The 16,595-nt window shown below is 38.9% G+C and overlaps 1 protein-coding gene and 2 long non-coding RNA genes across 5 annotated transcripts; 1 reads left to right on the forward strand and 2 right to left on the reverse strand.

Moving 5' to 3' along the window:
- Nucleotides 1-961: 961 nt before the first annotated feature.
- LOC112295613 (SNF1-related protein kinase catalytic subunit alpha KIN10) lies at nucleotides 962-6,089 on the reverse strand. Of its 2 annotated transcripts, XM_090244233.1 has the most exons (12): nucleotides 5,346-6,089; nucleotides 4,434-5,171; nucleotides 4,133-4,317; nucleotides 3,802-3,987; nucleotides 3,538-3,669; nucleotides 3,216-3,401; nucleotides 2,966-3,055; nucleotides 2,725-2,808; nucleotides 2,255-2,608; nucleotides 1,936-2,154; nucleotides 1,538-1,757; nucleotides 962-1,408 (listed from the first exon to the last, which is right to left on the reverse strand). In XM_090244233.1, the coding sequence occupies exons 2-11, from the start codon at nucleotides 4,639-4,641 to the stop codon at nucleotides 1,647-1,649; spliced, it is 1,755 nt and encodes a 584-aa protein (XP_090100359.1). In that variant the 5' UTR covers nucleotides 4,642-5,171; nucleotides 5,346-6,089; the 3' UTR covers nucleotides 962-1,408; nucleotides 1,538-1,646. The 2 variants fall into 2 exon arrangements, with proteins under 2 accessions (XP_090100359.1, XP_024403191.1); XM_024547423.3 differs by having other exon boundaries at nucleotides 4,434-6,077.
- Nucleotides 6,090-10,296: 4,207 nt separating this feature from the next.
- On the reverse strand, nucleotides 10,297-13,685 carry LOC149987457 (uncharacterized). Its single transcript, XR_016498314.1, has 2 exons — nucleotides 12,560-13,685; nucleotides 10,297-11,692 (listed from the first exon to the last, which is right to left on the reverse strand). It is a non-coding gene; the product is annotated as an uncharacterized LOC149987457 (long non-coding RNA).
- On the forward strand, nucleotides 11,691-13,102 carry LOC149987458 (uncharacterized). 2 transcript variants are annotated; one of them, XR_016498312.1, is made up of 2 exons: nucleotides 11,691-12,380; nucleotides 12,542-13,102. It is a non-coding gene; the product is annotated as an uncharacterized LOC149987458 (long non-coding RNA). The 2 variants fall into 2 exon arrangements; XR_016498313.1 differs by having other exon boundaries at nucleotides 11,691-12,341.
- Nucleotides 13,686-16,595: the final 2,910 nt, after the last annotated feature.

Genomic DNA, 16,595 nt, shown 5'->3' on the forward strand with positions numbered 1-16,595 from the left:
AAGAATTTAAAATATGCAATCATATTAATTACCTAATGAGAATCAATATTTTTCATTCAATATTTATCTTAAGTAATGAATCAAATAATAAAAAATAAAGAAATTAATATCTATGTATAGTAAAAAAAATTGATACAATATATATTTTATTAAATAATATTACTGATCATCCTCCACTCTGTCCAATCAAGTAGACTACACCTACATCTTTCAAATATGTCACCTCCATAAAACATAATGAAAGATGAAACAAGAAATTCAACTCTCTCCTCCCATCAATAGAAGTTGTGATCCTCAAAGATAGCCATATGGAACTTTGTAATTAATTTTTTCTTTATTTCAAAATTATAATGTCCATTTTTCACTGGATTTGATATGCACTATAAGCTAGTCAAAATTATAAAGAGTAAGGTTGCAAAAGAACTTCCACCAACTTCTACATTTTCACAACCTCACTGTTATTGGTTAATGCCAACAAACACAAACTCTAGAGCACAAAATTTAAATTCAAAGATTGAGAATTACCAGGCTACTACTCAAATAATTATTGAACAAAATAAATGATCAAAAGAGTATAAATATATATATATATATATAGATATAGATATATTAAAACAACCACATTTAACAACATAAGCAACCAAGAAATTAAACTGTATTGAATTACTAGTGGGCACCATTTCACTTGATTTGAATCAACCACAAAAGCTTTTTTGGACATATACACCAGCTCAAACAATAAACTTCCATCTTGATCTCTTTCATGAGGTTTGGTGAAGATTCAAATACACTCATCGACTACTCTAATAGCAACATGCCTATTCAATCCAGAAATGTATGTATATAGAAATACATATATGTATCCATGCACATACAAATATTACATCCACAACCTTTCACATTGTCATGCATGTTTGTGGATATGGTTATCTAGGAAGCTGGCCAACTTATTTAAGATATGATCCTTGAAGTGTTTTAGATTCTTATTACTTGGAATGTAATGATCCAGAAATTAAAAAATACAAACAAGTTCATTGAAATCAACCAACCAAGGACATAAGGATTACCTATCAAGGGCAGGCACATTTGTTAGTGTATATGTGCTGTAATTTTTACAGCGCCATGCTCTGCAAACCAGACTATGGGCAACTTCCTGTTTCATCATAAAATGAAAGCTGCTGGAGACTGTGTGGCATCAAACATCATAAAATAATGGTAGCAAACAAATGAGATGTAACCTCACCAGGTTTTTACAACTCATGGGGACATGCAGAACTAAACAGACCAGTACCCTTGGAGCAGTAATGGTTGTGGTCAGTCTTATCTGCCTGACAGACATACTGCTTTGATTAGATAAATACATAGCAACACTATGCAGAAAACATGCTGTTGGTGCAGCTCATGGCTCCTGCACAAATCATAAGCACAAAACTCCTCAGTAAACCAGGAAATCCTTCTAAACATCATAAAAGCGATGAAAAGGCAAGCAAGAAATTGAAGGATATACCACTTGAATTTCTGGTTTGATGGAATTTACCTGAAAGGTACTCTCATAGCTGGATTTTTTAAGAAGAGACAATGCTCTTTTTCTTCAATTGTGGCTTTATAGGTCAACACTGCAGAACTGGGATTGGAATCAAACGAACTCAGGAGGTCCATATGGCTGCTAGAAACGACGCACAAAGATCGAGGAACACAAACGACGGCCCTTCCATGTAGTGGAAGTCTAGCAGCATTCCTTCCGGCACTTTGAACAGCTGCGGCCATTCAATGTCCACCCCAAACCATTTCAGAAACCTACTTAGTTTGCATGAATGGTACTCGTGAACGCTATGTCAGAGAAAGCCGGTATCAGGAGATATTCATAAAGATAAAGAATTAAACACGTCTGAGAAACAGAACTAAGAGAATCTGGGGTTGCTTGGTGAATTTTACCTGAGCTTCAAACTTGATCGGAGATCGAAGAGCAGCAGCCGTACACGCGAGGTTGTCGTACAGACCAATCTCACCAGGAAGAGAACCAAAACCCAGATTGGGGAGCGGAGGGGCCCAAACACATTTGACATAGTATGCGCCCACAATTTTCCAGCTCACTTCCAAATGCTGCAGAATCTTCAAGACCTCCCGCATGAGCAAGTGTGGAGGGAAATCGATCTGCTCACACCGCCTCGAGATATAAGAACCATATCTCAACTTATACCAAAACAGGGGCAGCCTTCGAAAAGCAGAAATATGATACTGAAATGATACTCACCGTGAAGCCTAGGACCCAATTGCCCTGAGGCATGACCCTGATGATGGGGACGGGCATGGGGCCGTGCTTCTGTACCATGGCCTTCATGTGCGTGGATTCAAGCACGGGAGAGAATTCGAAGGGTGACATCGGTGACATGGGCACACTCCTTGGAGTACTGGTTCCTCGAGACTGCTCCACACTTTCGGACATTTGGTTGGAATATGAAGACTCAGGGCGGTAGCCATGGTGATCCGCATTGTGAACCCTGGGTATGTTTACGCTCTCCGATTGCTTTCTACCTGACTGACGGTAGCCGCCATTGCCGTGGTTCTGGTTTCGATCACCAGTGTCGATCGCTGGGGTGGACACTTCCTGCAAGTCACATTAGAAGAAATAAGACACGTCGTTGATTACTAAGATTAAGAGCTTCAAAATGACCTATAAGGAATCTTTAGACCAGAAACATGGACATGCAGGGGTGAACCCACCAGGTCATTGAATTGCCCTTCGAGGTATTCATTAGGTCCTTGCTTCTCCTGACTGTCCAAAAGCAGGAAATATGCCACCGTAGCCTGCCACCTCAAAAAAAAAAATCAACGTAAATATACCAAAACCAATTTACTTACAAGATTATGTCATTTCACCCAAATCCAGAACTCACAAAGGAGAAAAGTAATATTATACACGAGACACCGTCGTCGCTGCGGAGAGAATGGAATTTAAGTCTACCTTGGTTTGCTCCTCCCATATCAAGGAATGAACAAGAGCCTCGCGATTGAATCCCATTTTCTCCACTCTCAGAATCAGCGCCTCGTCGATCTGGCATCCTCACCCACCCCAAGCAAATTAAGATTGCAAGATTGTTGAGGAAAGGTTTGAGCAATAATCAGTAAGTTGCTTAACACAATCCTGCCCTCAAATAAGTTTGAAAGCATATTCCATTTCACTAGGATTTTTTCTAAGAAGGAGGCACAAGTACCCTCTTCACTTGATGAGCAGTTTCGGCGGGAGGTAGAGCAATATAACTGGGAAGCTTGAGTTGGAAGAAGGGATGTCGACGAATCTCGGCGATTGTGATCCGTTGCAACGGATCAGCCTTGAGCATGCTTGTGATCAGATCCCGTGCCTCCACGGACAAATGGCTGGGCAACATGTACATACAGTCCTACCAAGACAACATGCACCTTCTTAATGAGAATTGAGAACCAATTCCAAAATTATGACGAAAGCGCACTAGATCTGAAAATTCAAGCCTTATCTTCGACATTTCACCTTTCCAACAGAGGAAACCAGAGACTTACAATGATTTTACGGTAGAGACTGGAGATGTTTTCGTCGTCAAAGGGCAAGACACCGCAAAGCATAGCGTACAGGATAACCCCACAACTCCAAACGTCAACCTCGGGCCCGGCGTACCAATGTCGCTGGATAACCTACCCACGGCTCACAATCACCCCATCCATCAGCTAGATTTTCGCAAGCAGAGTATACAAAGAGTGGGGTCACTCTAGTGACGATGCATTTGGCTTCCGAGTACAAAGGAAGGGCACTACTTGCAGATTTACCTCAGGAGCGGCATAATTAGGACTTCCGCAGCTCGACTTGAGAAACTGCCCATCGCGCATAATATTGCTAAGTCCGAAGTCGGCAATCTTAATCGAGCTGCGTTCTTGGTCCAGTAAGAGGTTCTCAGGTTTTAGGTCACGGTGCACGACACGGTTTGTATGGCAGTAGTCCACTCCTGCAATAATCTGACGCAGACATTCAATTGGTTGAGCAGTTAGTAGAATAGTCAGGTCTCTCCGATACACTTGAAGGGTTCGAATCGAGGATTGAGATTGTAAAATAAAAATAATATAAATAAACTCAGCTTGGAAGGTAACAATGAATGCCAACCTGCTGGAAAAAGTGGCGGGATTCATCTTCTGAGAGGCGGCCATTAAGGACGATGTAATCGAACAAGTCGCCGGACTCTACGTACTCCATAACCATGCAGATTTCGGTGGGAGTTTCGATAACCTCGTACAATCGCACCACATGCGGGTGAGCAACCAGCTTCATCACCATCAACTCCCGCCTCACTGCACCAGCCACGCCATCTTTGGAACCATTCGATTGCAAGAGTACAAAGAAAAATACCACATGTTCAACAAAAAACCAAAAAACTTGCAAACAGTGTGGGGAAGAAGTAACCCACCCTTCTCCTCCATATCCCGCATCTTGTGGCGATTCATAATTTTGATGGCCACCTTCTGGCCCGTGGGCATGTGCACGGCCAGCTTCACTTTGCTGAAGGCGCCAATGCCGAGAGTTTTCATTAGCCGGTACTTGTGCTCCGTGTAGAAGTACGCCGCTGTGCTAGACCGCCGACTCGACACCCGCGACATCTTTGTGCTTCCTGACATAATCAATATAAAAAAAATTGCACCCTGTCGGATTACCGAAGGTCGCTCACTCGCAGTTATCTTTTAACACACGCAATTTTCTTAGTGGATAAGCTGCCCGTTTCACAGCCAATTTACATTTCGCTCTAAGTTCCGCGTATGCATATATTTAGAACATGGGCCAGAACTCTTGTTCGTCGAAAGATTGCTGTGGTGAACAGAGAAGAATGAGGCGTGTCGTTCTCCCAAGGCTTCATTGTAAACACAACGACTGCCCCAAGCTGTGATGATCCTGTCAAACAACGGTACCCGATCCAAAAACTTGAGCGACGGGGAGTAAATCCTGGTGCACTCCGATTTGCGAAGTCCGAACTGAGGGCAGGTCATGGTTCACAATCAGTCACCTCGTGGTGACACCAATAATCTCCGCAATTCTCATGTTTCTGGAATTGGAACCTTCCCTGCTGTGTCCTGGGTACCTGCACTGAGATCGATGTGATGTTCCTCGTCCTCCAAGCGCCAGGTAACACACTTTCCCGGAAGGTAACAAACTGCACGAAAACCAGAACTGCAAGCACTTCAGCAGGCTTGAACGTTGAGTGCGCTTCAAAAGTTCGCCGACAGCGATCTAGCACTACCAGATCAACACAGCACGCATCCCGCACTAAACCAGACCCTCAGGCTTCGGTAGCGTTTGCTTCAATTTGAAAGGAAATCTCCTGTACCTCAGAACTAGGAAAGCGTCGTTACAGTCCGGATGATGAGGTGACTGCACGCATCGTCGACTGTAAACTATGAGTCTTTCAAGATGAATAAGACGATGATCACTCCCAAGGTACATGCGATGAACCACAACGTCGCAAAATTCACCAGAATCCGCCTCCTAACTGACCTTTCACTGCGGATTTCAACACACACACCACTGCGAATGACAGGACCGCCTTCACGTAATGCGGCATTCTACAAGTTCAATGCTACACGAAACATTCTCTTCCGCCTAACGCTCTCGCGGAGAAGCCAGTTACCACGAGCAAGCTACAACAGAAGAGCCCAAGTCCAAGCTGCTCGGCAGCTCATGGCCGCGAAATATATACGGTTCGCGATTGGATGCGCTAGATCCTTGATAAATAAAAAAACCAAATGAACACTAAACTAAACTAAACAAAACGCTCCAGCGTGTAACAGGATCTGAAGTACACCACGCTCCAACAATTCAATTCCAAGATACAAAACATCTCTGCAACACAAGCAAGCGCAGAATGCCTTGATTCTTCGCGTCGCGTCGCGTCGCTTCTACTGCAGTGCAATTCTACAACCCGCTCCGTCGCATAACCATTGATTCAACAACCTAGGGAAGCTCGGTGCAGATGACGAGATGAAATCCAAAGGAAGCTTGAGAAAATGAGAGTGAGAGAGGGGGAGGGGGGCGACCGTGTCCTGTTAGACAGCCCTCTTCTTCTCCTTCCTCTGCAGCAAAAGTTTACAAAAGAATAAGAATAACAGGGGAGAACAACCCCAGAAAAACCAAAAAATAATTATGAATAAATAAATAAAGGGTTAGAGGAGAGGGGTTTCCCTAAAAGTGCAACGAGGCCTGCATCATCGCCTGCACAGAGAGAGCGACGACCACCGCCTGCACCCAGTCGCATATTCCCTTCCTTACCGCCCCCACCCGGTCACCTCCCTCGAGGAATCCAGGGGACGAGAGGAGGGGGGGAAGGAATGTGCAGGGAACAAGGGGAACAAGCCGAGTTCCCTCGATTCGCCAATGGGGATCGGTATACGATTCATTAGTGCCACTCCGGTGTCGGAGGGAACCAACTGTCGCGGGAAAGGGGAACTCAGCTGAACCGTCTGGGAACTCCACTGGGGAAGCACAGGGAACGCAAGGGAGCTCGGGGAACCGAGACAGGGTTGGTGGAGGGGAGGGGAGAAGAGGATTCCCTTCCCGTGCCCCTTCCCTTCCCCGTTCCCCTTCCTCTCAAGTCTGGTCAGTGAGTCAGTTAGAGAGTCAGTGCATTGAGTCTATTTTCATATCGTGCCACTGATTGGCCCCATTTGTCACTTTCCTTCAATAGCAGCAAATGGGCCAGGGTGTCCTGTTTTTCTTTTTTTATTTATATTTTTTTGCTTTTGTGGCAAGAGAGGAATCCGGGTCCATTGTACTCCACCATTGAATTAATGGATGGCTGTCCTCTCTCTTCCCCCTTCCCTTCCTTTCCTTCCCTTTGTTTGCTTCCCTTCCACAGCAACTCATGACAACCTCGACCAAAGGGAGGGAGCCAGCCCAGCCCAGCCCAGCCATGGCCCTGCCTCCCCCCCCCTTTCCCCCAAGTTCCTCCTTAATAATGGTGGCTCGTTGACAGACACCCTTCAGCCACCCTCCCCTTTTCTGTGCATCCATTATCATGTGGCGAGAGAAACTCTCTTCTCCTTTGGATTTGGTATTGTGAGCAAAGAGAGAGAGAGAGCAAGCAGGGGTGCACTTCATGCCTCCTCCCTTAACTCTCTCTCCCCCCCTCCCCTCCCCCACATCTCCTTTGACATGATCTCTTCTAAGTCACGTTATGCTTTTTTTCCCCCTTTTTCTTGCATGCCTCAAAAAATCTTTTTCCTCTGAAAAGCAAACCCACTTCCAATTCAACTGCTAGGGAATCTTGTGTTTTACGCTACCCCCCCCCCCAAATAAACATATTGATATTATTTTACAGAATTCAATAACAAGTGCATTCCTCTAGTTTTCAGCTATTATTATTATTATGATTATATTTTTATTGTATCTTCCACACTTTTGTGTCATATTTTCTGTTTTAAAAACTGTTTTTCTCCCGACTTTTATAGTAAAAAGTGCTCCCAATCATGGGGGCAGAGCACATAGGGGAATGCAGAGTCCTCCATACTCCGTGGTTGTGTCACCACCTTAAGAATCCATTCATCATTGGCAAAAAAAAAAAAAAAAAAAAAAAAAAAACCATGGCTGGACGAACACAACTGTGTCTTATTGTGAAGGAAGGGAATAATAATAATAATAAGCGAGCCATTCCTTTTGCCACCACGGGCCGCCTTATCTTTTTTTGGGGCTCCTTTCACACTTTCAGGAGGGGGAGGGATTCCAGGTCATCTATTTTAAGATTCCAGCTGGACCAAAGTAAACCCGCCTTCTTTGCTAAAGTATCTGCCACGTCGTCTGCATACTCCCAAAAATATCCACCCAGAACCACTTTATTTATTTATTTAGTTACTTATTATTTATTTTGTTTTATAGAACATGGATTTTTGTGAAACTATTCATTCCACGGTTGCCCCCTTTTTCTCTTGCTCCCGAATCTCCTCCTCTCCCTCGATGGAGTTGGCGAAGGGGAGTGAAGAGGGCCCAAAACTGTTCCAGCTCCTATTACCGCTTCGTATCCTATGATCGCAGCATGCCCCTATCACCAGCACCAAGAAAGTTGATTCCACAATTGCTTTGATTACAGGGAAAAAAAAAAAAAAAAAAAAAAAGTCTTTTACATTTGACTTCAAATATCACAACTTTGTTGAACACCCTCCCATCCTAGAAGGAAAAACGAGGTATTGTGAATACTTCAAAATAATTTGAAAAAATAAAAATAAAAATAAAAATAAAACATTCTTATTAATATAACAATGGTCAATTTTAGTGCATGTGAAATTCCCAAAATGAAGTTCTGTTCAACAAATGCTTTCCATTCCCAGTCATCAAACTTGATTTATTTATTTTTTCAAAACACCACCCCATATTGAACTACAAGTGAAATTGACAAACAGGTATCCTTTTTGAGAGCCACAATTGGGTGGTCAATATTCAAAAAGCTTGTAAAACAAAGCAATTTGGCCACCTATATTACATATCAAGGGGGGTTGCTCATATCATTCATCAATACCAAGTATGTATTGTTTTTTATGAATACAATGACCACTGATGGGCAGATGCAGAATTGAGGATTTTAATGGATTCTTCATTGGGAGGAGCAGGGATTTGGGGGGGAGGGCTCTAATGCCCCTCTGCTCTCAAGTCAGCAAAAGGAGAAAGTGTTTTTTATTATTATTATTATTATGTTATGATTGTTATTATTCCAAATTCATGTAGAGTTTCATGACATTTGAGATCTATTTGAAGGCGTAGACCATTCCAAGCCATAAGAGCCAGGTCATTCTTATTGATATATGTATTAAATCTCTAACTCATGGAATTGGTCAGTCACTTTTCTCCACGTGGTGATCCAGCATTCAGTGAACTTGGTGCTTTTGTAAGCTATTTGTTCACAGTTGTATTTGATGTATAATACTTTTGATATGTTTTTTGAACTACAGTAAACACAGCTGTTTTGTAAAAACAAAACAGTTAAATTTTTCCTCATTAAAATGAAAACTTATACTGACATATTTGTTTATACTACATTTTTTTCTTAAAAAACTAGTCTGAATCTTAAATACTTATATTTTTGTTAACTACCAAGTTTTTTATTTTTATTTTTATTTAAAATATGTATATTTCCTCCTATTTTCCTGTGAGAGGGGCCACGTCCTTGAATCCCTCAACAGATATTCAAGGATATTCCAAACAAAGAATAATAACAATGACAATTGTGCCAACTTGATAAAAGTAATATTATTCAAAAAGTTGTACGAGAAAGCTTGTCAACTGGGACAGAATGAATTAGGATCTTATTTTATTTATCATGATTATTTATTCTTGTTCTTTCTTTATTTTTTTGTTCTTCATTTTCAATGTTTTTTTTCTAATTTATCTGATACGTGGTTGGATTTAATCCTTCTCAATGAATCCGGACAAGTATGTATATATATATATATATATATATATAAAAATTGCAAAACTGAAAATTCACGGATATTAACAAATACTCAGACTCTGTGATGCTTCCAGACTCTTCAAACCTTAATTAAATCAAATATTTAAAGAAGACTGGTGTGATGAAATTAGGACAAAACCAATAATTAAAATTTTAATGATTTAATTGAAACATGGTGTGTGTGGTATTAGAATTTCATGAGGTATTAGAACAATGGCATTGGTCTTTCTTTCTTTCTTTCTTTCTTTCTTTCTCTCTCTCTCTCTCTCTCTCTCTCTTTTTTTTTTTTTTTTTTTTTTTTTTTTAAGAACAAGGCATCGTCACCAAATTCAGGATAATTGGGATTTTTCACGTATGGGTACTTTTAAAAAGCCTATATGAAAATTTTTAAAAAATACATATGTAAACAATAAAAATACAATCTTACATTTACTTTTAGCACCATAGGATTGTGTAGTGTCAAACTATCAATAATATGATGTATTCTTTTAAAAGAATCATACCTTCTTTGTCCTTTTTTTAATTTAATACGTCAAATACATCATTTTTAAAAAAATTGTACAATTATTATTGTTGTTGTTGTTATTAGCTTTGTTCTCTTTAATCATAGGTTTTACACATTTTGAACAAAGATCTTAAATCAGATAATTTTATATTACTGATATGCTCTTATCTACAGACAAGAGCACTTGGTTTACCTCAGTTCTTCACATACACTTCAATGTAAAACAATTCTATGCATCTTCATGAAAAACATATCCATTGTTCTATATACATGTACATTTAACAGACTGTTAATTAGAACTTGACATGAATTTAAACAAACTGTATATGATCACATTAACTTTTCAACACTGTATTTCTTACTTGTATTAATTTTTAACTTTTATTCACATTGTTCTTATTAAAATCAAACATTTAAAATATTTTGTTTGATTATAACTATTATGGCTACTGTCATGCCAAAGGCATGTTGAACAAATTATTAAGAAACTAAATTTATTGATTTTCATTCTCATTTTCATATCCTAATCTTTCAAGTGATCTATTTTGTGGTAAAACGTGCTTTGATCTATGTTATAAAGGTGTTTGGTTTTATGCGTGGTCTTTTACCTCCAAGGCCCTTTATAAATTCTAATATATTTTGTTACATATTATTGCAGAATATTAAGCATTTTAATAAATCTTCACAAATTATCTTGGAGCTAGATAAGAAACACACATGCATTTTAGAATCTCGTTTTGTTTTCCATTACTCTATTGCTATTGCTAATCTGTGGATGATATCAAAACACATATCTTCACACTGGTGCCACTCATTGTCGATGGTGATCCAGGAAACATATGATACGACCAGGTTTGTCTTACTAAGTCACAAATGTATGTAATAAATCAGGTCAGTGGGAGGGGAGAGAGAGACCACGTTATCAATACAAATGACTGCAGAATAATAACGTAATATGAAACAGCGAGATAAATGCAGAATCCTCACTTCCTCAGTCCCTGTGAGAGCATGGTCGGTTGGTGCATATGCTTGCTGGGACAGAGCTCCTTCTTTGCTCGAAGACACACAAGAGTAAGACAAATGGGAGAGAGAGGAGGCAATGGCAGGGCCTGGATGGAGAGAAGTGGGGATGCAACTGGAGATGCACAAGAGGGAGCCATGGATTCCTGGGATCGAGATTGAGCAATGGGTGAGGGAGGAGTAGTAGGGAGGAAGTAAAAGACATCGCCGAAGTGGAGTTAGCGAGCGTGAGGCTTTAAGGGAGGAGAAAGAGGGGTAGAATATTCCGGCTGAAGAATCGGTGCTCATGATGCCAGCGCTGAGCTTAATTAGATGATTTCGCACGCGGATTCAAGTGGGAGGGAGTCCGAGCTAGATTTCGGGAACGAGGGAGGGCGAGTTGGAACATCGATCGAGCATCGCTTCCATTTTCTATTCCTGCACTTTGTCAGAATCCATTTGGTGTGCTATCTCTCTTTGCATGTTGCAAATTACAAATGCATTGATCAATCCCTTAGAAAATCAAACTATATTACAACAATTCACATGGCGTTATGTAATATTTCAAAAATTGCAATTGAAATCATGGTTGCAAAATCCCAACTTTGTTCAGTAGAAAAAAGAGCACAGGCACATCTTTTTAAGTAATAATAACATTATATATTTAAATGCTTATCTTTTCTTGTGCATTGTCAGTTGTGAGTATTTGCCATTGAATAATTTATAATTTCTGAACCTAGAAAGTCCATGAAGATTAGATTTTATTTTTGGTTTTTGTTTATTTTTTTTGTTTTCTTTCTTCAAGTGGATGTAAATATTTATGTATACATGAACTTCCTTATTATATAGATACACAAAAATATGTATGTTTATAATTATTATAAAAACTGAATAGTAAATAATATTCCAAAAGAAATAAAACTACTTTGCATTAATTATATATATCATTATTATATTTATTTTAATATTTAAAAGGAGTACAAAGAAATTAAAAATATTGATAAGCCATATATAAATATATGAATATATATATATATATATATATATACACACACACATGTACATTACATGGAGAAGTAGCTAAATGATCAACTTTAAGAATAAATATAGTTTTAATAATAATAATAATAATTTCTCTATTATACAATGAGTTGTAAATGACTTTAGGTCAGAGAAAATAAATTCAAAACAATGAAACTGTGATTTGCTTATAGTAATCAATTTGATTTGATTTGATTTTTTTTGATTTTTAAATATCTATATGAAAAAAATGATTAAGAATATATTAATTATTATTATCATTTAATATTTATATAAATATTGTTTTCAAAAAGGCGTAAAACGCAATACCCATTGGATTTCTCCACATTACGATAAGTTTGAAAGTAATATCACGACATTAACCAATAGCAACTTTCACAGAAGTATATTAAATTATTCTCAAAAATAAATAAATATATTCAATGTGTCAAAGCATGATTTGTCCAAGCAAACTTAAACAATAATATAATCCATTCTACAATCGAAATCGCTAATATTTTCATTTCGCTTTTTATTTTATGGCAATGGCATGTGTCCACTGCAGAGAGCGTGGACTTCTCACCTCCTAAAAAGGGGACGGAAACCCTAAATAAGGGCGATGGAGGCCATTATTCCCAGCGATGTCGGAGGATTTTCGGGGATGTGGGAGTGGCGCTGCTGCCCCGCTTTGTTCCGTTCCGAATCCATGGCAATTGTGTCGTGGGCTCGGCGCTTGGGTGAGCCTCGGCATTAAAACGAGAATGAGAAAGAAAATTCGAGTTGACGTTGCGTTAAGAAGCCGTCACGCGATAAGTTTCCGAGATGTTTGACGTGTCATGTGTGCGTCGATTTAAAGATGATTTGATGTGGTGTTTGTGTAAAAGATGAGGTTGATGGAGTAGTTTGTGTAAAGACGCGGTGATGGAGTAGGTTGTTGTGGAGAATCAGTTGGTCGTGATTCAGTTGCGGGAGTGCGGCAGTAGTAGCGAGGCGTTTAAGAGCCATGTTTTAGGGTTTATGAGGGTTTGTGTTATCTTTCTTCTTGCCCATTGTAGATTATCGTATTTGTTTATTTAATTGTTCATTTATTTGTTTGTAATTGAAAATGTCGGGGGTTGGTACGTAATTGGTCGGTGTTGTGTGTGTTTTCATATTGTTTGTTGAATGCGAACTGGCTTGCTCGATGTTATGTTGGATTGATTTTATGTTATATGAAGCTCGTGTGGGATTGCGCCCGTGATCATTTGGTGCGAGTATCAAGTTCGAAATTGTTCACCGGTCTGTTTTTCCCGGTGCACCAAGCGGGAAAGTGTAATCTTACTCGAGGAACTGCATAATTAGGTGCAAATGTGCAAGAAAGTGGCTTATGACTGAATGGTTCTGCATTCCCCCAAAATTTGAAGCGAGGCGGAGGAACAAAGGCTAGGTAATCGAGGCGTCCGACCTCGGTTCTCATGTCAATTTGCAGGTGTGCGTGCTGGACCTCGTGTGTATGGTAAGCACATTTAGGTATCACAAAACAGGTGGGTGTCACTAGGGTTGATGTTAATCTCGAAACCCTGTCAGTCAAGGAGATCGACAGCCGGACCGAGAAGCGTGTACACGGGATCGCGTCTTTTTATAAGACTCTAGTGCGAGTGATTAGCAGTGCAATCCCCGGGAAGTTCTTTGCCTTGGTTGCTTGCTATATCCTAATTCTGACATTCTATTAAAAACATCGGCGGCGTCAATATGTTTGCTTACAATCCAGCGAATCAGTTTTTGATTTTAGCATCGATCACCATTCTCAATTTCTTTTTCTCTGCCGGTGTCTGAACAATGGCCTGAAAACGGTGTACATTTCCAGATGCAATCGGTAGGATGGGTTTCGCCATTATCTCTGAAAGTGATGATAAGTTACTTGAGGAAATTTTTAGTCTATTCACCAGTCGGTGCACAAAGCGTTCATCGGTTCTGCCTCGATTGCCGTTCTTGAAACTGCTTTTGGCCTGCATAAATGCCACCCAGTTTTTCCACCATCAAGATCAATACTCGGTGAATTCAGATCTCATTTCTTTCGCACTGGAAATGGCATGGATCTCTCAGGTTCCTATCAAATAACGGAAAAAAACCTGGGTGTTGATCTGCACAACAAGCATATCCGGAGACGTGAACCACCTTGAAAACCCATTGACAAGTGGAGAAGTAGCTCAACCATGAAAATGGACCCTTCTGTACTAACTTAGTCGACATCCAGATTTTCACATTACCCATCAACCAAGACATCTTCTAGGCAGAATGAAAGGTACACTATCCCACTCAGACAATGAAGGAGGTCGCCTGCACACGTCCACGTTATTGTAGATTTCTGTGACAGGCATGTGGCCACACAACCCCAATCAATCGAATTCGGAATGTAGAACCGTTGGCAGTTGCTATTTGACAGTAAAGTTGGACTGGAATGTCGGTGGCACAGTGCTGAAACTTTCACTCATCAGTAGCAAGGTGTGAGTATCTTTGAAAGCCAAGAGCACCGAATGAGTGATTCATTCAAGCTTGTTACTGCAGCTCAAGGTATTCCAAAAAGTGTGAAGCAAATCCAATTCAGCGTTTTTGTACGATCCAGTGCCCCTTCATGTTATCTTCTCGAATTAATCGTTGGTTGCTTTGTCGATATGTATCTTTCTACACGCTAACTGGAAAGATTGTCGGATTTCCTCGGGGACCCTTTCAGTTGTCAGGCTTTGGTGGTTCAGTAAATTGTACGTTGGAAAGAGATAACCTGAGTCAACCCAATTCTTTACTTCTGTAAATGTAAACCAAGCTTGGACCGAAGCGCACTTTCTCAAACAATTCCAGAGCACTGAAAGTCTCGATCACAATTCCAGAAGAGCAGAACGTTGTCCTCCATGTATGAGAGCAACTTCACAATCCTTGTCTCTGCAAATCAGTTTGGCCCATCTCATAAAAGTGTGTGGGAGAGAATTGAGAGAGAGACACTTCTTTCCTCAGAAAAGAGTCTGTTGCGAGGTGGCAGCCAACTCAACAATTCAGCATTCCCCGTAACAAACCTGAATAAAAACACCATCAAGCTGACAACACCCCCCCCCCAGCACAGAGATTTGCTCCACAAAACATGATCACTGCAGCACATCTGCTTTTGCACACACTCTCTCACACACACAAGCAATCATATACACTTCGATGCATAGCTGATGTGTGTGTGTGTGTGTGTGTGTGTATATAATTAGATCATTGTACAGACCGAAAGCTAACATTGGAGAAGGGGAAGGTTGAAGAGCACTTCAAAGATGAGCTCTGGAGGTTCGGAAAGTCATAATCTGGTTAGTTTTCTGGTGTTTTGTGCTGGTTCTGGAGGAAAGGCTGCATGTGAGGTGCTTGCTCATGCAGGTCTCATTTCTGTTTATAATGCACACCCAAACAAATAAACTAAAATAAACTAAAATTAATATATATAATATATATACACACACAAATAAGTAATATATATATATATATATATACATACATATATTATAAATATATTATTCATGTATAATCAGTAGCTTCATTGTTGAGAATATATTTTGGTTGTAGATCCAATAGTATTAAGAAAAAAAGCAACCATGTATTGTAAGATGGGTAATTACGGAAACAAGAAAATGTCCAGCCAATAAACAGACAAGGAAAGTATATTTCTTGTTCAGACCATGTTTATTTGGTAAATGCAAAAGAATATGATTTAGTTAAATGTGCGTTTTATTTTCTAATGCAAATACAGATGATGAATATTTTGTTATGTGATATGTTAGGTAAGATTATATTGCAGGGTACTGTAATACAGGCTCAAAAACATGATGAGTATAATTTGTAAAATAAAATGTTGAATTTTTTTTGAAGTGAAAAGTTGAAAAGTTAACACATAGAGAGCAAAATTAAGATGGATCGTTGGTATGAATCTACTTGATGTTGGAATTTTTGCTTAAAACTATGAAAATCAAAATACTTGTTTCCTTGAAGTGAAGAGAATTTACTTGAAGAAAGTTTTATAAAATTTGTGTCAAGTTCAACAATATGATAATTAATTTATATGCAAAAAATTCTATTGTAGAAAACAAGAAAAAGATTTTAAAATTGAGTCAAAATGTGAAATATATTAGTGATGAATACTTAGAAATTTTATTACAATTTATATTAATACAATATGAAACATAAAATATACATAATTTAACAAGTAATAATAATAATAATAATAGATGATCAAATACACTTTTGAATAGTTATTTTTATGTCTCTTGTGCTTTTGTAATTTTACTTAAAAAATGTTACAAAGACTTTTGTTTGTTTGTTTTGTATTGTGTGGACACAACTTGCATACACACTTGCACACAAAAATACCTAGATAAAATTTTTAATCATGATTCTTGTCATACTTATTAATTGAATGTCAAAATTTGATATACCCCAATCTATTTGTATTCTATGGCTCTATATTATATCAAACTATAATTCTCTTATTCTTGCTAATCCTTATCAAATTTTTACTTTAAATGATAAAAACCATTTTATTATTATTTATTAATTTCATATATATTTAATAATATAACATGATATAATATATATGCTATTATTTATTGATT

This window comes from Physcomitrium patens, chromosome 18 (assembly GCF_059467195.1).
Source record: "Physcomitrium patens ecotype Gransden chromosome 18, ASM5946719v1, whole genome shotgun sequence".
Classification (NCBI taxonomy): Eukaryota; Viridiplantae; Streptophyta; class Bryopsida; order Funariales; family Funariaceae; genus Physcomitrium; species Physcomitrium patens.

Bases quoted from the DNA above. Each gene is read 5' to 3' on its own strand.
- LOC112295613 (XM_090244233.1), bottom strand. From the start codon at position 4,641: ATGTCAGGAAGCACAAAGATGTCGCGGGTGTCGAGTCGGCGGTCTAGC. The intron at 3,402-3,537 runs GTAAGTCTCTGG...TTGTCTTGGTAG, and splicing joins GTCTCTACCGTAAAATCATT to GACTGTATGTACATGTTGCC. The intron at 2,609-2,724 runs GTGGGTTCACCC...TGTGACTTGCAG, and splicing joins AAGGGCAATTCAATGACCTG to GAAGTGTCCACCCCAGCGAT.